The sequence below is a fragment of the Hippopotamus amphibius genome, chromosome 15 (assembly GCF_030028045.1).
Source record: "Hippopotamus amphibius kiboko isolate mHipAmp2 chromosome 15, mHipAmp2.hap2, whole genome shotgun sequence".
NCBI classification, from domain to species: domain Eukaryota; kingdom Metazoa; phylum Chordata; class Mammalia; order Artiodactyla; family Hippopotamidae; genus Hippopotamus; species Hippopotamus amphibius.
In genome coordinates this window covers 20,241,831-20,265,027 of record NC_080200.1, presented here as the reverse complement: position 1 = coordinate 20,265,027, position 23,197 = coordinate 20,241,831, and the positions used below count along the sequence as shown (strand labels likewise).

Sequence of the window (23,197 nt, the reverse complement as noted above, 5' to 3'; positions counted from 1 at the left end):
GGAGAAAAAGGGAGAAGATGCAGATCAACAGAATTAGAAATGAAAAAGAAGTAACAATGGACACCACAGAAATACATAAGATCATGAGAGACTACTACAAGCAACTATATGCCGATAAATCGGATAAACTTCAAGAAATGCAAAAATTCTTAGAAAAGTGCAATCTTCCAAGACTGAACCAGGAAGAAATAGAAAATATGAACAGACAAATCACAAGTATGGAAATTGAGGCAGTGATTAAAAATCCGCCAACTAACAGAAGCCCAGGCCCAGATGGCTTCACAGGCGAATTCTATCAAACATTTACAGAAGAGCTAACACCTGCTCTTCTCAAACTCTTGCAAAATATAGCAGAAGGAGGAATACTCCCAAACTCATTCTATGAGGCCACCATCACCCTGATACCAAAACCAGTCAAATATGTCACAATAAAAGACAATTACAGGCCAATATCACTGATGAATATAGATGCAAAAATCCTCAACAAAATAGTAGCTAACAGAATCCAACAGCACATTAAAATGATCATACACCATGATTAAGGGTGTTTATCCCTGGAATGCAAGGATTATTCAATATATGCAAATCAATCAATGTGATACATCATATTAACAAACTGAAGGATAAAAACCATATGATCATCTCAATAGATGCAAAAAAAGCTTTTGACAGAATTAAATATCCATTTATGATAAAAAAAAACTCTCCAGAAAGTGGGCATAGAAAGATATTACCTCAGCATAATAAAAGCCGTATATAACAAACCCAAAGACAATATAATCCTCAATGGTGAAAACCTGAAAGAACTCCCTTTAAGAACAGGAACAAGACAAGGGTGCCCACTCTCACCATCATTATTCAACATAATTTAGAGAAGTTTTAGCCACAGCAATCAGAGAAGAAAATGAAATACAAGGAATACAAACTGGAAAAGAAGAAGTAAAATTGTCACTCTGCAGATGACAGGATATTATACACAGAAAACCCTAAAGATTCTACCAGAAAACTGCTAGCACTAATCAATGAATTTAGTAAAGTAGCAGGAGGATACAAAATTAATGCGCAGAAATCTTTTGCATTCCTATACACTAACAACGAAAGAGTAGAAAGAGAAATTAAAGAAACACTCCCATTTACCATTACAACAAAAATACTAAAATACATAGGAATAAACCTGCCTAAGAAGGCAAAAGACCTGTGTGCAGAAAACTATAAGACACTGATGAAAGAAATTAAGGACAATACAAACAGATGGAGAGCCATACCATGATCCTGGATTGGAAGAATCAACATTGTGAAAATGACTATACTACCCAAAGCAATTTACAGATTCAACACAATCCCTATCAAATTACCAATGGCATTTGTCACAGAACTAGAACAAGAAATCTCATGATTTGTATGCAAATGCAAAAGACTCCGAATAGCTAAAGCAATCTTGAGAAGGAAAGACGGAGTTGGTCCAATTAGGCTTCCTGACTTCAAACTATACTACAAGGCCACAGTGCTCAAGACAGTATGGTACTGGCACAAAAACAAAAATATAGATTAAGGGAACACAATAGAGAGCCCAGAGGTAAACCCACGCACATATGGGCACCTTATCTTTGACAAAGGAGGCAAGAATATACAATGGAAAAAGGACAGCCTCTTCAATAAGTGGTGCTGGCTAAGTTTCCATAAATTCAGGAATCTTTGTCTCCTCTGCTCATAATACATCCCAAGCACCTAAAACAAAGCCTGCATATTTACATATAGTCAATGTATACTTATTTAATGAATAACAGAAGTAAGATTTTGTACAACAACAAAAAAAAAGTGTTGCTGGCTAAATTGGGCAGCAACATATAAAAGAATGAAATCAGAGCACTTCCTAACACCGTACACAAAAATAAACTCAGAATGGATTAAATACCTAAATGTAAGACCAGACACTATCAAACTCTTAGAGGAAAACATAGGCAGGACACTCAATGACATAAATCAAAGCAGGATCCTTTTGGACCCACCTCCTAGAATAATGGAAATAAAATAAAAAATAAACAAATGGGACCTTATGCAACTTAAAAGCTTTTGCACAGCAAATGAAACCACAAACAATACAAGGAGACAATCCTCAGAATAGGAGAAAATACTTGCCAACAAAGCAAAGGACAAAGGATTAACCTCCAAAATATACAAGCAGCTCATGAAGCTTAATACCAAAAAGGCAAATAACCCACTCCACAAATGGGTGGAAAACCTAAATAGACATTTCTCCAAAGAAGATATGCAGATGGCCAACAAACACATGAAAAGATGCTCAACATCACTAACATTAGAGAAATGCAAGTCAAAGCCACAATGGGGTATCACCTCACACCCTTCAGAGTGGCCATCATTGAAATATCTAGAAACAATAACTGCTAGAGAGGGTGGGGATAGAATGGAACCCTCCTGCACTGTTGGTGGGAATGTAAGTTTGTAGAACCACTATGGAAAACAGTATGGAGTTTCCTCAAAAAACTAAAAATAGAACTACCATATGACCCAGTAATCCCACTACTGGGCATATATCCAGAGAAAACCATAATCCAAAAAGAAACATGTACCACAATGTTCATTGCAGCACTGTTTACAATAGCCAGGACATGGAAGCAACCTAAACGCCCATCAACAGATGAATGGATAAAGAAGATGTGGCACATATACACAATGGAATATTACTCAGCCGTAAAAAGGAATGAAATTGAGTTATTTGTAATGAGGTGGATAGACCTAGAGACTGTCTTACAGAGTGAAGTAAGCCAGAAAGAGAAACACAAGTACTGTATGCTATGTCATATATATTGAATCTAAAAAATGGTACTGATGAACCCCATGACAGGGCAAGAGTAAAGATGCAGCTGTAGAGAATGGACTTGAGGACATAGGGTTGGGCGGGGGCGAAGGGGAAGCTGGGAGGAAGTGAGAGAGTAGCATTGACATATATACACTACCAAATGTAAAATAGATAGCTAGTGGGAAGTTGCTGCATAACTTAGGGAGGTAAACTCGATGATGGGTGACAACTTAGAGGGCCAGGATAGGTCCTTTAAGTGGGAGGGAGTCACAGGAGGGATGGGATGTGGGGATATATGTATAAATACAGCTGATTCACTTTGGTGTACCTCAAAAATTGGCACAAGAGTGTAAAGCAATTATATTCTAATAAAGAGCTTAAATAATAAAGATTATTCTTGCCTTTACTGCAATGGATTCCAGACATTTTGACTGTGTTCCAGTGTGAGACATGCCTTTTACATCATGATCTAGCATGTCTGAACCCACAAATACAGAAATAAACACACAGACAAGTACATACATATACACACAACTGAGCAAAGAGAGCCAATAATTGATTTTGTATGTATCCTTATTAGTATGATGCACTCTATTTTTTGTGTGCTTTTATTCTATTCTATTTTATTCTTGCAAACCATTGTCTGAAACCCTAACGGAACCTAATCTGAGAATATGAAAACATTCCTCTTGCATGTTCTCCACATCTATTTTAGCATTTAACTCTCTCTGTTCTATCTCTCACCATCTGTTATCAACAGGAATTTTTGTGAGACCATATTTTTTTGAGGTCATGCAACATATACTTATCTAGCTACTGTTCCCAACTAAATTTGCTTGGAGTGGGGTGGGGGGAGAAAGGTGTGAGTGTGTAACATTGCTGCATGTGTTAAGGCACTCACATTCTAGTAGGGGAAAAAAGACATGGAATTAAATATAAGTTACATGGGGAGGAGCCTGATGTTCACATGGCCTCAAGAGAACACAGTGTTGTGTGTGTGTGTGTGTGTGTGCATGCGAACATGTGGTTTTTTTTTTTTGTGTGTGTGTTTATGTGTATACTGTGGGGCATGAGAATCCTTAGAACAGGGGAACCTGAGCTCACACACACCAAAATATTCCCCTGGAAATAGAGATGACAGAATGTTAAACGAACATGAAAACAAAAGCTGGATCCATTTCTATGTTCAGGATTCTTGGAAACAAATTACTAAGGTACAAGGAACAATTTGTGAATTAGGAACTCCCTGTACCTTGAAGTTCAACAGCAGCATAAAGGCCACTTCATTCCTTAAAATTTTCTGGACCCATTTCTCATCACCCTCCCTCTTGCTTATTTCCCTTGGGAGACTGAATTTCTTTTAAGGCTGAATATATGAAACAAGTGGCTTCTTCAGGTTATTTGTACTTGCCATTCCTCCGCAATATCTTATCCTCCTGACCTCACTTCCTTGAGGTCTCTGTTCAAATATTTCCTTGTTTGAAAGCCTACCTGAACACCCAGTAAAGAATAACACCTCAGGCACTCTCTCTTTTATACCTCCTTTCTTTTACTTCATTTTACCTGTCATCATTTGACATTACATAATTTTGATTTGCTAATATTATATATCCACAAATGAACTGTGTTTCCCAGCATACTATACTCCTTGCCTTGAAGATGGTAAGTACTCAATTTATAGGACCCAAAGGTTTGGCATAAATTCTCATTAAAATTATACAATACCTGAGCTCTTGGGGAAAAAACTGAGAGCTGCACAGGAATTTGTGATTAGAGATGACAAAGGGAATGCCCTGAAAGTGACATGATCTTACCCCTGGCAAGCTTTTCCTCACATCCATGACTTTTATTGGATGTATCTGACCTACCTTAGATTTCAGAGTTGAGGGTTGCTCTGTGACCTCAGCTCTCTGATAGGTTAAAGAAAAGTTTTGATTTCATAAATTATCTGTTTTGAAGATTTCCTGATAGGGTGGGAAATAATTGCTTTCCAGTGTTCTACATTCTAGGTAGAAACTGAATATGCAGCTTTCTCTAAAGTTGTGTGGAGAGAGAAAGGGAGAATGAATGGGAAATTCTCTAATGTCTAATATTAGATATAGTGCAAGTAATTCATCATGATCCAAATCTATTTGATTATGGAATATCAGAAAGTAAATCAAGAGTAACTTGAGTTCAGAAACAAGGTATCTATATAATTATTTTAATAGCATTCTATGAATTAGTAATCAAACCAGTGGAGAATAGATGAGAGTACACTTGTATATATTTTAAAATATTTGAAAAGTCTCAGGATGTGATTTTTATTTTGGAATTTCTTTTTCCATACTCATACCACCTGGGAATACATACTTGAACAAATCTGTATCCTGCAGTGTCAATTCAGCTATTAAATGATTATTAATTATTATTATTATTATTTTATTTTATTTTTATTATTTTTTGGGGGTACACCAAGTTCAATCATTTGTTTTTATACACATATCCCCATATTCCCTCCCTTCCTTGACTCCCCCCCCTCGAGTCCCCCCCACCCTCCCCGCCCCATTGCTCTAAGGCATCTTCCATCCTCGAGTTGGACTCCCTTTGTTATACAACAACTTCCCACTGACTATCTATTTTACAGTTGGTAGTATATATATGTCTGTGCTACTCTCTTGTTTCATCTCAGTTTCCCCTTCACCCCCCGCCCCCTCCCATACCTCGAGTTCTCCAGTCCATTCTCTGTATCTGCATCCTTGTTCTTGTCACTGAGTTCATCAGTACCATTTTTAGATTCCGTATATGTGAGTTAGCATACAATATTTGTCCTTCTCATTCTGACTTACTTCACTCTGTATCACAGACTCTAGGTCTATCCACCTCGTGACATATAGATCCATCTCATCCCTTTTTATAGCTGACTAATATTCCATTGTGTATATATGCCACATCTTCTTTATCCATTCATTTGTTGATGGGCATTTAGGTTGCTTCCATGTCCTGGCTATTGTAAATAGTGCTGCAATAAACATTATGGTACAAGTTTCTTTTGGGACTATGGTTTTCTTTGGGTATATGCCCAGGAGTGGGATTACTGGATCATATGGTAGTTCTATTTGTAGTTTTTTAAGGAACCTCCAAATTGTTTTCCATAGTAGCTGGACCAACATACATTCCCACCAACAGTGCAGGAGAGTTCCCTTTTCTCCACACCCTCTCCAACATTTGTTGTTTCCAGATTTTGTGATGATGGCCATTCTGATTGGTGTGAGGTGTTACCTCATTGTGGCTTTGACTTGCATTTCTCTGATGATGAGTGATGTTGAACATCTTTTCATGTGTTTGTTGGCCATCTGTATGTCTTCTTTGGAGAAATGTCTATTTAGGTCTTCTGCCCATTTGTGGATTGGGTTATTTGCTTTTTTGGTATTAAGCTTCATGAGCTGCTTGTATATTTTGGAGGTTAATCCTTTGTCCATTGTTTCACAGGCAATTATTTTTTCCCATTCTGAGGGTTGCCTTTTAGTCTTGTTTATGGTTTCTGTCCTTGTGCAAAAGCTTTTAAGTTTCATGAGGTCCCATTTGTTTATTCTTGATTTTATTTCCATGATTCTAGGAGGTGGGTCCAAAAGGATCTTGCTTTGATGGATGTCATAGAGTGTTCTGCCTATGTTTTCCTCTAGGAGTTCCATAGTGTCTGGCCTTACATTTAGGTCTTTAATCCATTTGAAGTTTATTTTTGTGTATGGTGTAAGGAAGTGTTCGAATTTCATTCTTTTCCATGTTGCTGTCCAATTTTCCCAGCACCACTTATTGAAGAGGCTGTCTTTTTTCCATTGTATACTCGTGCCTCCTTTGTCAAAGATAAGGTGCCCATATGTGTTTGGGCTTGCCTCTGAGTTCTCTATTCTATTCCATTGAGCTTCCTTTCTATTTTTGTGCCAGTACCATAGTGTCTTGATCACTATGGCCCTGTAGTATAGTTTGAAGTCAGGAAGCCTGATTCCACCAACTCCATTTTTCCTTCTCAAGATTGCTTTGGCTATTTGGGGTCTTTTGCGTTTCCATACAAATCATAAGATCTCTTGTTCTAGTTCTGTGAAAAATGCCATTGGCAATTTGATCGGGATTGCATTGAATCTGTAACTTGCTTTGGGTAGTACAGTCATTTTCACAATGTTGATTCTTCCAATCCAGGATCATGGTATGTCCCTCCATCTGTTTGTGTCTTCTTTGATTTCTTTCATCAGTGTCTTAAAGTTTTTTACATACAGGTATTTGCCTCCTTAGGCAGGTTTATTCCTAGGTATTTTATTATTTTTGTTGCAGTGGTGAATGGGAGAGTTTCCTTCATTTCTCTTTCTGCTCTTCTGTTGTTAGTGTATAGGAATGCAAGAGATTTCTGTGCATTAATTTTGTATCCTGCTACTTTACTAAACTCTTCAATTAGTGCTAGCAGTTTTCTGGTAGAGTCTTTAGGGTTTTCTATATATAATATCATGTCATCTGCAAAGAGTGACAATTTTACTTCTTCTTTTCCAATTTGGATTCCTTTTATTTCTTTTTCTTCTCTGATTGCTGTGGCTAAAACTTCCAAAACTATGTTGAATAATAGTGGTGAGAGTGGACACCCTTGTCTTGTTCCTGTTCTTAGAGGGAATTCTTCCAGTTTTTCCCCATTGAGAACGATGTTGGCTTGTAGTTTCTCATATATGGCTCTTATTATGTTGAGGTAATTTCCTTCTATGCCCATTTTCTGGAGAGCTTTTATCATAAATGAATGTTGAATTTTATCAAAAGCTTTTTCTGCATCTATTGAGATTATCATATGGTTTTTATCCTTCAATTTGTTGATATGATGTATCACATTGATTGATTTGTGTATATTGAAGAATCCTTGCATCCCAGGGATAAACTCCACTTGATCATGGTATATGATTCTTTTCATGTGCTGTTGGAGTCTGTTTGCTAGTATTTTGTTGAGGATTTGTGCATCTATATTCATCAGTGATATTGGTCTGTTATTTTCTTTTATTGTGACATCTATGCCTGGTTTTGGTATCAGGGTGATGGTGGCCTCATATAATGAGTTTGGGAGTGTTCCTCCTTGTGCAATAGTTTGAAAGATTTTGAGAAGGATAGGTGTTAGCTCTTCTCTAAATGTTTGATAGAATTCACCTGTGAATCCATCTGGGATTTTGTGTGATGGGAGATTTTTAATGACTGCCTCAATTTCCGTACTTGTGATTGGTCTGTTCATAGTTTCTATTTCTTCCTGGTTCTGTCTTAGAAGATTGTATTTTTCTAAGAATTGATCCATTTCTTCCAGGTTATCCAATTTATTGGCATATAGTTGCTTGTAGTATTCTCTCATGATCTTTTGTATTTCTGAGGTGTCCGTTGTTACTTCTCCTTTTTCATTTCTAATTCTGTTGATTTGCATCTTCTCCCTTTTTTTCTTGATGAGTCTGGCTAATGGTTTATCAATTTTGTTAATCTTCTCAAAGAACCAGTTTTAGTATTATTAAATTTTGCTATGGCTTCCTTCCTTTCTTTTTCATTTTTTTCTGATCTGATCTTTATGATTTCTTTCCTTCTACTCACTTTGGGGTTTCTTTGTTCTTATTTTTCTAATTGTTTCAGTTGTGAGGTTAGGTCCTTTATTCGATAATTTTCTTGTTTCTTAAGGTAGGACTGCATTGCTGTAATCTTCCCTCTTAGAACTGCTTTTGCTGCATCCCATAGATTTTGGGTTGTTGTGTTTTCATTGTCATTTGTTTCTAGATATTTTTTGATTTCCTCTTTGATTTCTTTAGTGATTTCTTGGTTGTTTAACAGTGAATTGTTTAGCCTCCATATGTTTGTATTTTTTTGCAGTTTTTTCCCTGTAATTGATATCTAGTCTCATGGCATTATGGTCTGAGAAGATGCTTGATATGATTTCAATTTTCTTGAATTTGCTGAGGTTTGATTTGTGACCCAAGATATGATCTATCCTGGAAAATGTTCCATGTGCACCTGAGAAGAAAGTGTATTCTGTCGTTTTTGGATGGAATGTCCTCTAAATATCAATCAAGTCGAGATGGTCTAACATGTCATTTAAAGCTTGTGTGTCTTTATTTTCTGTTTGGAGGATCTTTCCATTGATGTAAGTGGGGTGTTCAAGTCTCCTACTATTATTATGTTACTGTCGATGTCCCCTTTTATGGCTGTTAACATTTGCCTTATGTATTGAGGTGCTCCTATGTTGGGGGCATAGATATTTACCATTGTGATATGTTCTTCTTGGATGGATCCCTTGATCATTAGGTAGTGTCCTTCCTTGTCTCTTTTAACAGCCTTAACTTTAAAGTCAAATTTGTCTGATATGAGTATTGCTACTCCAGCTTTCTTTTGACTTCCATTTGCATGGAATATCTTTTTCCATCCCTTTCCTTTCAGTCTATATGTATCCCTTGGTCTGAAGTGGATTTCTTGTAGGCAGCATATAGAAGGGTTTTGTCTTTGTATCCATTCAACCAGTCTGTGTCTTTTGGTTGGAGCATTTAATCCATTTACATTTAAGGTGATTATTGACATGTTCTATTACCATTTTCTTCATTGTTTTGGGTTTGTATTTGTAGGTGTTTTCCTTTTCTTGTGTTTCCTACTTAGAGAAGTTCCTTTAGCACTTGTTGTAAGGCTGGTTTGGTGGTGCTGAGTTCTCTTAACTTTTGCTTGTCTGGAAAGCTTCTGATTTCTCTGTCAAATCTGAATGAGATTCTTGCTGGGTAGAGTATTCTTGGTTGTAGGTTTCTCTCTTTCAGGATTTTCAGTATATCCTGCCATTCCCTTCTGGCCTGCAGAGTTTCTGTAGAGAGGTCAGCTGTTATCTTTATGGGTTTTCCCTCGTATGTTATTTGCTGCTTTTCTCTTGCTGCTTTTAATGTTTTTTTCTTTGTGTTTAATTGTCATTAGTTTGATTAATATGTGTCTTGGTGTATTTCTCCTTGGGTTTATTCTGTATGGGACTCTCTGTGCTTCTTGGACTTGGTTCATTATTTCCTTTCCCATGTTGGGGTAGTTTTCCACTAGAACCTCTTCAAATATTTTCTCAGACCCTTTCTTGTTTTCTTTTTCTTCTGGGATGCCTATAATTCGAATGTTGGTATGCTTAATGTTATTACTGAAGTCTCCGTGACTGTCTTCCATTCTTTTTATTCTTTTTTCTTTTTCCTGCTCTGTGGCATTTATTTACCCCATTCTATTTTCCAACTCACTTATTCATTCTTCTGCTTCAGTCATTCTACTGGTTGCAGCATCTGGAGTATTTTTAATTTCTGTTATGTTGTTACCCATTGCTGTTTGTTTTTCTGAGTTCTTATGAACAGTTTCTTGTACTTTCTCTATTTTGTTATTGAGATTTTGTATCATTTTTACTATCATTACTCTGAATTCTTTTTCAGGCATTTTTCCAATTTCCTCCTCATTTATTTGGTCTTCTGGGTTTTTTTCCTGCTCCTTTGCCTGCATGGTGTTTCTTCGTTTCCTCATGGTAGTCGAAATTTTTGGGGTTGCTTTTCCCGTGATAGAGGGGTTTATAGAAGACTGTCCAAGCCTCAAGCCAATGTCTGAATGTTGGGTTAAACAAATACTAAATCTAGGAAACACATACATGTATAAGATACACAATTACTGAATCCATTAGGATGTAAGGCTCTGGAAAGACCTGGCAGAAGAACCCCACTATGCTATCAGATATTCAAAGAGAAACTCAACAGAAATTGACAGCCAAAAGAGAACAAAACAGAAACAAAAGCAAAAACAAACAAACAAACAAACAACTAACACCTTACACATACAAACACTAATCCAGGGAGATTTTGTAAGCTTGGATCAAATATAAAAGAGAGCTAGAGTACCACCAGACAGAATGGAGATTCTCAGAATGAAATTAGACAACTGTACTAAGAAATAAGATAAAGACAAAAATCTAATATTAAGTACCAAGGAGGTGCATCATCTGGAGAATAGAGCAAGGAGTCTGAGCAGATTGAGAGTGTTGCTTATAAGTATGTTAAGATAAAATAAACTAAAAATGGATGGAAGAGAGGGGAACAGAAGATCATAGTGTGATTGGAAATATGCAAATAAAAAGAAAGGAATAGAAATGTATAAAAGATAGGAATGAAAGTAAGGTATGAGAGATATATTGCCCATACTGCCAAAAAATTAGCTAGAAATAGAAGTATATAAAAAGGCAAAAAAATAAAAATAGAATAAAAAATAGATTTAAAAATATATGTTATAAAACTTGTAGATCCCTTAGGACTAAGATCGTAATTAATAAAGGAAAAAAAAATCCAGAACTGATCCCAGAATGGACCAGTTCAATAGAATTGATACTAATATTTCTGTTCCCTTAGAGTCTCAGCTGCAAGTGTCCTTCTACTCACCTTGGGTTTTTATGTATTATTCTGTGACCAGCAGAGTTTCCTTTATTGTTCATCTGTAAAAGTGGGTGTGTGGGGAGGGAGAGGGTACAACAGTGGCTCCTTCCCCTGGGAGTGAGTGAACCTGGGCGCAGTGTTGTTTCAGTCAGGCTTGGAGGTGCCTGTTGCAGAGGGACTCCATTGACTCAGGTGTAAACAGAAAGTCTCAGAGTTATGCCTCTCTCAGGTATTTTTTTTTTCTTCTCAGCAGCCTCCCTGCTGCTGGCATTCCAAGGGGTTTTAATCGAGCCCCGCCCGAGGGCCTGAGGGTCCCTATTATCCCTGAACAACTTAGGTGACTCCACTGCCCACTACAGGTGGGGAAAGAGAGAGAGAGGCTATGCTCACAGCTCCTCCTCCCCACCCGTGAGCCTGCAGCATCCAGCTGCCATCATGGCTGGGCAGCTCTCAGGGGCAGGCACTCCTCGCAGTGGACCTCTTCCCTCCTGTCCTCTCGGTCCGTCACCTTTCTGGTAACAATTTTTCTCACCCTGAACCAGCTCTCCGGTTCCCACGCTCCCATTCCCAGACCCTCTGTTCAGCTGTGAATCGACATCTCAATCCGGGAACTCTGGGCTGTGGTGCAGACCCTCCACATGTTTCTCACTCCCTCCTGTCAGCCACAGCTCCACAGTTTCATCCTCTTTGAGCTGTCGTAGATGACTCCTTACCAGTTATGTCAGGATCCTAATGGTCCTTTCTGGTGTCTGAGGTCGTCTGCTGGTGTTCAGTTGGTTCTCTGTGGGAATTATTGCATCCTTCAGTGCATTCCCAATGCATCTGTGGAGAGGGATGCATTCCACATCCCTCTACTTCGCCGCCATCTTTTTCTCCACCAGATCTGGGTATTTTAAAGAACTGCTCACAGGCTCTGGCCTGCAGCTCCTTACTCCTTGCTTCCCACCTTAGACAAACACTGCCGGGCCAGTCACCATGGGCACCGCCATGTTGGCAGAACAACCAGAATTTACTTTTTGATTTTGATTTCTCTATACAATTTATACAACTCACTCTTAAGTTTTGTGGTATTCTGTGAGGTCTAATATTTTTTCCCTTTTTAGTTTCCCTACTCTCCCAATTGTAATCCCAATCTTAGGTGTAAAGTATTCGAAACTCCCATTTATCTCAAGGGACTACATGGCTCACTTATGAATAATTTCTTCTTATATGAGGTATATCATACTGAGCATTTTTTATTTTGTTTGCCTAAAAGAATAGTTATGAGTTGTACTACTCCTATGGGGAATAAAAACAAAAAACAAAACAAAACAAACAAATAAACAAACAAAAACTCCTTTTGGTCACCGCAGCTCTTTATATAACGTTATCAAAGAAGAAAATCTGAGTCCTCTGTTTTTCACTTTTGTAACATCACTATTTTGCATATCACTATCTTAATTGCTCTTCCTGATAATCCAGACTTTAGCATATAAGTTGTTTTCACTGATTATAAGGTATTTTTCTATTCAGTAGGAACTTATTCCTCTATACAGCCTGTGTCCGCTGTGTCTGCCATTGTTACTGGAAAACATGAATAATAAAGTACATCTCTCTAAGCGGAATCTACAGGGAACTCAAATATAAAAGAATAGATGGATATAATGTGGGTTTAGAATAGAATTGGCCTTAAGTAAGATGAGGCAAAGTATTAGATCATGCATTTGTTGTGCAAAATATTTCTTTTTCAGGAAGTTCATATACTCATTGAAATATGGGCAATTAGTTTCCATTCTTAAGGTGTGTTCATTGAGCTGAAGGACTAGTGGCATGTTTCAGTTTTTTTTTTTTTATTAAATTATTTTCTTGCTTCTGTTTGAAAATTTCCAATGCTTCCAGAAAATCTTAATCTTTCCATTTCTCTAAATGAAATATCTCTAATTATTCATAATTTTGTCACAACCCCTAAGGGGCAGAGAATGAACAATATCAACATCATTATATGTCATTATATGTCATCCTCATAATCAAAGGATGACCCAATAGAAAGCTCTGATTCTGGTTCAGGTATGTAATTCAGGGTCACAGATATTGCACAAACAACCATGTCCAACCCCTCCATGTGACCTCAAAGGGATGGACTGCAGTGTAGTCACTTTTTTATACACTTACATTAAATAATCTTGACTAACAGAGTAGTCATGAATGTTATCTTCTAATAGCACAACAAATGCTTAGAATAAGTAGAATCAGATTATTACAATTATCCTCAGTTTTTTCCAATTAGATTCTTTTATCATTTGTTTGTGAGATAAAATTATTTAATATAATCTCTTTATTATCAAATTGGATGGTATGATGAGGGGGTTATTCTGATCTCTGCAGGGCTTCTCATGAGTCTTAGTCAGGCATGAATGTCTCTATCATGTTTCAAAGGCTTACCCATGAAGTTGTGTGGCCTTACTTCTCTTCAGTCTTGCACCAACTAAAGTCATTTTACTCCTTTTATATATGTAGGCTAATCTCCCAGTTTTCAGGGGAAAATAAGTTTATTAAATGTGACTTGTTTTAATTTGATTACTTTAATATCCATATATAAAACTTTGCTTTTTCCCAGCTAGAAGAGATCTCTCCCACGGCTGTAAGGTGTGACTCAGCTGCCTGTGCTCCATTCCATACCCAGGCGTGCACAACAGAATTGTCGAATTCTAATAAAGTATTAAAACATAGTTGAAAACAGTAAACAGTGCCCATAAAAGTGTATAAATTGAATAATTTTAGAAGTTACAAAAATTTAGAGTACAGACTGCCTGTTTCCATTTATATGTAACCCAAGAAGGTATAAAATAATTTTTTTCTTCTTTGTTATGTAATTCTTATAAATACAATTTCCATAGATTCTGTTTCTTTACTTCTGAAGGCAATGAGGAAAAATAAATGTGACTTCTGAGGAATGTTGTGAGAAAAAATGAAAACTGTAAAAATACTTGTGTAGTCCAAAGAACACATTCAAGGGTAATGTGTGTGTGAGAGTGGATGTGTGTATGTGCGTGTGTGTGTGCATTGTTTGTATGTATTTTAACTTAAAAACACATATATGCATATATGCTCACAGACATTTATAATCTCATCTATTATGTTGAAGGAAACCTTTGCAGAAAATTGGAGGGTAAAGAAATGAAAATAGTGAATGTATGAACATGAAATTTAAGGAATGTAGAAATTTAGACAATAATATTTAAAATAGAATGTGAGACCTTACTTTTGATACAAATTACCTTTCCTAACTTAAGTTCTCAAAATAGATCCACATTTATATTTATGCAACGAAGAATTCAATGCAGCTACAAAGGAGGTAAATATCTCCAAACTGACTCAATTTTTTTCTTCAGTTAAAGGGGGGTTCCAACACACACATACAAAAGTCTTTATCCAGGGGAAAACAAAAAGCTGAATTGAGAAGCTTAAACTCAGTTCCAGTGAATGATATTTTATTGATAAATAGGTGTGTTACACTATTATTGCTGCTATAACACACAACTACACTAATAGCTTTTAAAAAATTAGTTACACCATTTAGAAGTTGATATTCCTCTCATTGGCTGAATACAAGATGTCCGCAAAAGCTGCAAAGTGACCCATCTGGACATCTGGAAGAATTCATTGACTTCCTAGATCACTTTCTAGGGGCACCTGCATTCCTTATCTCATAGTGCTTCCTCCATCTTCTAAGCCAGCAGCATAGCATCTTCAAATCTATTTCTGACTCCAGTTCTTTGTCCTCTCTCTTCCACATTTAGAGAACCATTGCCATTACTTTTACCAACCTGGGTAATCCAGGTTAATCTTCCCATTTTAATAATAATGATTAGCTAATTTATTTTATCTGCTGTCTTTATTCTTTTTTATGTAACTTGCATATTCAAAAGTTTCAAATTTTCAGCAGATCATTAAATACCTCTAAGCCCCATTTCTAAAATCAGAATGGAGGACATACTATACTACTTCACAAAATAAACTTCTCTAAATTTAAACAGATAATCCCTATAATGTGTTAAGTTAAGTTACGGTGCTTAAAATATCAAATATGTCTCATAATTTACAGACATTGTGTAATGAGGGGATAAACGACAGCTATTAACTTCGGATATAAGTATGAAATTCCTAATGGTTTTAGCAGAACTCAGGAAACCAAGGACTGTATTGCCCAATATATTACATTAAAGAAACAAATTTGTCCCTGTTATAAAGAGGGGATTAAACATTGTCTAAGAGTATCATGGGTTGTGTACCTACAAGTAGTCAATGCATTGACCACTCAATGGACCCATTCAAGATAGTTGCCTCAGTCTCACATGTTGGAGAAAACTTAAAGTTGGGGTTGGAATAAGTTTATGGAGGTTTAGACCCCTGGCAGGCAGGAGACTTAATGGAGAAGGACTAATAAAAACTGAATTCACTTGACTTATACCTGGTCTCCTGGGAATCAGCAGGAAAAACATCATTTTGTCCTCACCAGGTCCTACAGGGAAATCATGTGCTTATAAGTCATTGTAATCAAAGGGAAATGGACCTAATGAACAGACATAGAGAGCAGTAAATATCTCCTCTGCTGCATCTCTGCACTTGTATAACCTGGGCATGGATGAGACAAATTGTTGCTTTTGGAGTCCTAAGTCTGAGTAAAGGACCAATGCTTGACACCTTCCTGCTGTCTTGTCTTGGGACAGAGCTTCAGTCTCCATCATCAACCATCCAGGAAGGGATTCAGACTTCCACAGGTAGACTTTCCTCTCAGAGTTCCCATGCAGGTGAGTCTGAGAGCCCAAAAGACAGTTCAGAGAAAGGTCAGATGAAATGAAATCAAAAAATGTTTACATGACATCACCTGAGAACCAGCACAATCTGTGAGCCCAGAGACCATTGTGGTTGTTTGCTTGATTAAAATATCAATGTATTTTATGATACTAAAAAGAGAGTGAACATTCAATTCGGTAAGGCAATGTTCAGTGATGCCAAGTAAATAATAGAAATGGAAGTTCATTTAATAGAGACATAAAGTGCTTCCAGTAAAAGTAGAACATATGTCCAAGTATCTTCTTAATTAACTGGAGTAAATAAATCAGGTATTAGCTATGGAGGAATATAAAATGATGTGAACACATTTGTTTCTAACTTTTAAGACAGAGAATATTTGACCATATATCTATGTTGATGAGAAAGATCGAAACCAAAGAATATATTCAAATATGTCCTTCAAACAGCATTTGCAGAAGGAATATTTTTTCACAATACCTTCTGTGGAAAAAATGAAAGATAATTTAGATGTGAAAATGTGTATTTTGATGAGCTGACTTTGCAATTATTTCATTATCTGTGAGGCTGAATATGTATGTGGATTTTTTTTTGCCATTTACTTTCTCTATCTCAAATTGACCTGTGTGAGTCCTTTGCTTTCCTGTGGGAGCATTGGAGAATGTTTATTCCTATTTTTTATTGCAATCTTTCAAACAGAGATTTGGTGTTTTTTTTTTTTTTTTTTTACCAGCTGGCTATTTGCCATTTAGTTCTTTTATTATGTATAGATGTATTGGAGGGGAATTGTGAGTCTGTGTAAATTTTGTGTGGTCAAATCTAGCAATCAGTCATATTGTATTTTCTCCATTGCTTTTCTATTCTTTATTATTTTCTGAAAGAAATGAGCTCTCACATTAGTATTCTTATTTTGCAATTCATTGTTTTAAACAAAAATTATGATTAATGTTCTGCATCTTTTGTAACTATAAATCACCCTGTATTCTTTCTCCAACAAATTTTTACCCCTCCGGTACTTTTTTTTTCCTTTTGTGATTAGATATTTTTCTAACAGTTGCAACACAATTGGCCATTATTCAAAAGGCATTCTCTTTTACCATTTGATTAAAGATCACTTATATCTTCTTTAAGCACATTGAAATCCACAATTCTTCATTTAAGATTAAATTATAACTTAGAGACTGTTTCCTCCCTATGTTTTAATATTTTTTTTTCCTTACAAGTCTTTGGCAACTTAATTTTGTATTAGTGACCTATGCTGATATTGTTGAATTATTACTATTTCATATTTTTATATAACTTACTTGTAGATTGTCATTCAATATTGTTACATATAGTCAATTTGAAACCACTCTACTTACCTAATTTCATTCTAACAGACATTGTGCCTGTATGTTCTTAGTTTAAGACTTCTCTTTCTATACTAGGCACATATACATACTCATACAATTTTATTCAAATATATGAATACGATCCTGTACACATAAAAATGCTCTTTACATTTTAACATATTCATTTTTCCTGCCTTTTGTCTTAATGTCCTTCTTACTTAATAATTCCTCACATGCATTTCTCTCATTACTGGAATAATGATTCATTATTTTTATGACTTTATGTATAAAACTCCATGGTGTGCCTGTGCTACTCTCCTGTTGATGGTCTACCATATTCTTTATCATTTAGTTACTATTATACCAAAGCTACAAAAATGAAGTTCAAACTCTGGCTTTAACTGTGGATGACTTTGTCCCCCAGGGTACATCTAGCAGTGTCCAGAGCTTTTTAGGGCTGTGACACTTTGAGGGCTTAATAGAGGTCAAGGATGCTCCAAACATCCTAAAATGCACAGGACAGAGCCCACCACTAACAATGATCTGGACCAGAATGTCAATTGTGTCAGTGCTGAAGAATGCTGAACTAAAGAATAACTGTATTTTGAATGTTTATAGCTGTCTTCAAATTTTTCCTTAAAATGTTGTAGCACTTAACATTTGTCAGAAAAATCAGAAAGTACTCCTGTGCTGCTAGTTCAAAAGTTCTTGGCCCAAATTTGACAGATATCACCACCCCCCCACAGGAGAATGGTCTGAAAAAGATTCTATGTTACTTTCTTAAAGTATATACTGAATTAAGCAAAACTTTATATATTTGGTCATCATTTTGATTTATCTATTATTATTATATACAAGTATATGTCCATTTTTCTACAGTAAACAGACTTTCAAATAATATTTATAAATGATTGCTTTTCAATTGACATTTGGGGCATATTTTTGGCCACACATTTTAAAAATATTTTAGTTAAATATGACTATTTTTTTACCCCTGTGCTTCTTGCCTTATTTAAGATGGTTTTGCCCACTCAGACATTTTATATGCAGATTTCAATGTGTTCATTCTTAATGTGTCCACTATTCTTACACTGAGGTCATAATCTAATTTTTCTTAAGACGTTTGAAGGAGTAAGAACTTCATATTTTGGTAAGATAGACTAACATTTAAGCCAGGTTTTATCAACAATTCCATCTTTCCAAAAATTGAAATACAAACTTGCCATATTTTAAACCTCCATGTATAACGAGACCTACTCCTGATTCATTCGACAGTAAGAACTGAGCATGTGCTACATGGCAGAACATTCTGTGAACATAATATATTATATTATTGTATCTCTAGGTCATTGTCAATTTAATTAATCCATATTGATGTCATAAATTATTGCTACTATATCTTCAGTTAGTTTTCAATACTTCATTTAATTCTGTTTGTTACACTTGTTTCACAATCATACTATGTAAACTGGTTTCATTCTCTGTGTTGTATTTTTACTTCCTAAATTTTCACTTCTCTAAATTTATGTTTGTACAAGTGCACATATATTCACATACTTGGTTAAAATACAAATGTGAGCGAAACAGGTAAAGTTCCCTGTTGGTGTCTAGCGCTACGGTTAGGAAGACAGAGTACAATGAAAGGAAAGTGTGTATAATACAGTCTCCTCAGATAACCAATATGAAGGAAGTTACTCAGTGATAAGGACTGACTTATCACAATGTGGGTAGGTTTTATGTGTATGGACCATCAGATCATTGATGGTTGGGCAAAGATGAGAACTAGGACTAGAGTGAGCACATGGGACTTATCAGAAAAGCAATCAAAACCCAAGAATAACAAAGAGATATATGAAAAGGGATAAAGAGGCTTGCCTTGTCTGCTTTCAGATCATATAAAACCAATAAGTAAAATAAATATGAAACAGACACAGGAAGAACAAGTTTTGCTGCCTGATATTAAAAATGGTCAACATTTAATTCATATTCATTGTATTTTTATATACACCCTTTTGCAATGTGTTGGCTTAGTCCCTTTGCTCATTTTTCCCTTGGGCTGTACAATCTGCAAATTTTTCAAATAATGAAGATATAGCTACTTTATCTCTTGGATAAGTTTATTTTTGATATTTTCTTATTTTTCCCGGGCATCAAGGGCTTATAATAGCATATGAAATGTCACCAGAACCAAAGAAGCTTGTCTTTACAACATTCTTGCAGGGACCATTTGCGCTTATTAGGTCTTTATTCCTTCTCGTGTCCATTTTATTTCTGTAGCTTTCTCTATCTCTCTGTCTCTCAATAAACACATATATCTTAAAATCCAGGTTTATAGAAAGAATATAGGTATACAGCTATATGTTACACTTGTTCATGGAAATTATCATTTATGTATCTTTAATTTTTGTATATTTTAATAATATGCCCATTACAAAATCGAACTCCAAGTTTATTGCTACCTGGGCAGATTACAGACTGGAAGTTCTGGATGCCATTTTTACGTAACCTGATTGATCGACTTGAGTTGTATCAAACTCTAACTTAATCAGGGTAGTTGGGGGTGCAAAATACAAGGAAATAACACAATTTAGGAAGCTTGGGAATATTCTGTGTGTGTATGTGCGTGTGTGTGTGTGTGTTTGTGTATGTGTGTGTGCTTCTGTCCATGCATTTCTGAGTGGAGAAGCCTCAGAGCCCTCAGAGCAGGGGTACTGAGCTGATAGCCCAAGATGACTCTCATATACAGAGACCAGAACACAATTAACAGAAGGTACATTTAAACACACAGGACACATTTGCAACAATTTCATAAAGTGCGAGAGGAACATAGTGTGAATGAAACTCTGCTTCTGACTTGAAGTTTCAGCAGCAGCAGGGAGGCCAGGTTATTCCTCAACATCTCCTGACACCATCTCTCCTCACTCTGCCTTCTGCTCATCACCCTCACCACACGGGCTTCCTTTTGTAAAAAAACGTGAACATACTAAAAAGCACCTTCCCCAAGGCCTTTGTCCTCCCTGCACACACTTCTAATGTTCATGGCTCCTGTTGTCTCTTCCTTGAGGTCTCTGTTCAAATGTCACCTTATTTGCGTGTCTTACATGAAAACCTATGAAAAATAGCACCCCCTCGATACTCTTTCCCTCATACCTTCTTTCAAATTTTTTCATAGCAGCAGTCACCATCTGACAAGTGACACACACACACACACACACGTGTATTTTATTTGCTTATATTTTCTTTGTGACTGGGTTCTAGGAGCTTTTGTTTTTTAGAATCCTATAGTCATCGCCCAGACAGCACCTGCAACATGGTCAGTATTCAAGTTATATTCCCCAAATGAAAGTATTTCTCATTAAATATGTGGAATACATGACATCTTGGGGGAAAAGCTACAAGTGGGACAACTTTGCAAACTAGAGATGACACAATGAATTCCCTGAAAGGGACCAAACCCATAAACACAATATTGAACTTAGTTAAGCAAATAAAAATAATGCAATGAAGCAAAATATAAATAATGCTTTTTCAACAATGTGAGCAGTGTCTGTTTTGGTGAAAATAGTCATGTTATTTTCCCCTTTCCTTGTAGTCACCTCCACGACATGGGACCAAGGAACCTATCAAATGCTTCAGAATTTCTTCTTCTTCAATTTTTAGAGGAACCAGCACTGCAGCCCCTCATATTTGCCCTTTTCCTCTCCTTGTACCTGATCACTGTGTTTGGAAACCTGCTCATCATCCTGGCCATCAGCTCAGACTCCCACCTCCACACACCCATGTACTTCTTCCTCTCCAACCTGTCCTTTGTAGACATCTGTTTCACCTCCACCACCATCCCAAAGATGCCGTGGAACATCCAGATTCAGAGCAAAGTCATCACCTATGAAGGCTGCATCACCCAGGTATATTTTTTCACACTGTGTATAGGGTTGGATGACTTCCTTCTGACCGTGATGGCACATGACCGCTTTGTGGCCATCTGTCACCCCCTGCACTACACAGTCCTCATGAATCTCTGGCTCTGTGGAACTCTGGTTTTGGTTAGCTGGATCGTTAGTGTCTTGGACTCCTTCTTACAAACCTTAATGGTGTTGAGGCTGTCCTTCTGTGGAAAGGTGATAATCCCTCACTATTTCTGTGAACTCAAACAGCTGATACAACTTGCCTGTTCTGACAGCTTTCTTAGTGACATGGTGATCTATTTTGCAGTTGTCCTGCTGGGTGGTGGACCCCTGGCTGGTATCCTTTACTCTTATTTTAGGATAGTTTCCTCCATACGTGGAATCTCATCAGCTCAAGGGAAGTATAAAGCATTTTCCACCTGTGCCTCTCACCTCTCTGTTGTCTCCTTGTTTTATTGTACGTGCTTAGGAGTGTACCTTAGCTCTGCTGCTACCCCCAGCACACACACAAGTGCAACAGCCTCTGTGATGTACACTGTGGTCCCACCCATGCTGAACCCCTTCATCTACAGTCTGAGGAACAAGGACATAAAGAGGGTTCTGAAGGCATTCTTTAGGATGGTGGCCATAAAAAGGCCAATTGTTCTGAGCTGGAGAAGGGAGCATAATTGAAAATTTAAAGCTTCACAGCCAGAAATTGCAATTTTTGATCAGATTGTGGAAGTACTGTAGAACTCACTCCTTCCATGTATTTTTTGGAATTTTCATTTCTTTTACTACTTTACACTTCCTTCACACAATTTATGTAACTCATCTGATTATCTCCATGATTTCTCTCATCCAAGAGTTGTTCCTTTTATGGTTTCCTATTCTCTCAAATTTGTTCTCATACTTGGATCTGGGAATTACTGTTTATCCTATGAGTCCTTAAAATTCTTAAGAACAATTTATTCTCAAATAATATTTTCCTTTATTTTAATAAAGAATAGTCATGAGTTGTACTTCTCCTATGGAAGAAACTACCCTAGGCACCTATGGCTATTTCTATGTTCATAACAAGGAAAATCTCAGATCATTGATTTCATGTTTGTGTATGTGATTCTTTTGTATATCATCACCTTAGCTGCCCTTCCTGATATTCTGGACTTTAACTCACAGCGTAATTTGTAAGTTGTCACTGAATTTTATTCTCCTCTTTAGGATTCTATTCCCTTATTCAGCTTTGTTCCCACAGTACCTACCACAGTCACTGGCAAAAACAGATTATCACATACATGTCTCCACATAGAGTTTCCAAGGTAACATGAATTTGAATGAATTGTTTGACATAATAAATATGTGAAATATGATGAAGAAAAATGTTAAAATATGCTTCATATTACTTTGCAAAAGGTTTCAATTTCATGCTGTGCATCTATTTTTTGATTTATGGAAGATGATCAATATTCACGTGAAGGGGGTTTATTTTGGAGTTAAGGAGTTGATGGCTTGTTTTACATGTTTTTAATTGAATTATGTTCTTGTTTCTGCTTGAAAACCTACGGTGCTGCCTACACATGAATCCTTCCATTTCTCTATATGCAATATCTCTCTCTTTTCTAAAGAGACTTAGCAATTTAAGAAGCAATGAATGTACATTATAAATATCATCCTTCATATGTCCCTTTATGATCACAAATCGCTTCAATCATTATGAGGAAAGGGTGACTGAAAAGAGAGGTTCAATACCTTCCTAGTCCTGTGAATGAGAGTCACATTTTTTCCCCCATTCATTTGCTTCCAAACTCCCATGCTTACCTGGAAGGGAACTTCAATGAAATCACATTTTAATACAGGTTTCTGGAAAAAAAAAAAAGCAAAAACAAAAACAAACTTGAATTACAGAATGATCATTACTGTGTCTCTATCAAAGTAAATGGCAAAAACAAGAATCAG

At 36.5% G+C, this 23,197-nt stretch overlaps 1 protein-coding gene across 1 annotated transcript; it reads left to right on the top strand.

The window, feature by feature from the left end:
• The first annotated feature begins 20,962 nt into the window (after window positions 1-20,962).
• Window positions 20,963-21,934, top strand: LOC130836329 (olfactory receptor-like protein OLF4). Its single transcript, XM_057708383.1, has one exon. The coding sequence runs from the start codon at window positions 20,963-20,965 to the stop codon at window positions 21,932-21,934; it is 972 nt and encodes a 323-aa protein (XP_057564366.1).
• Window positions 21,935-23,197: the final 1,263 nt, after the last annotated feature.

Bases quoted from the DNA above. Each gene is read 5' to 3' on its own strand.
- LOC130836329 (XM_057708383.1), top strand. From the start codon at position 20,963: ATGGGACCAAGGAACCTATCAAATGCTTCAGAATTTCTTCTTCTTCAA.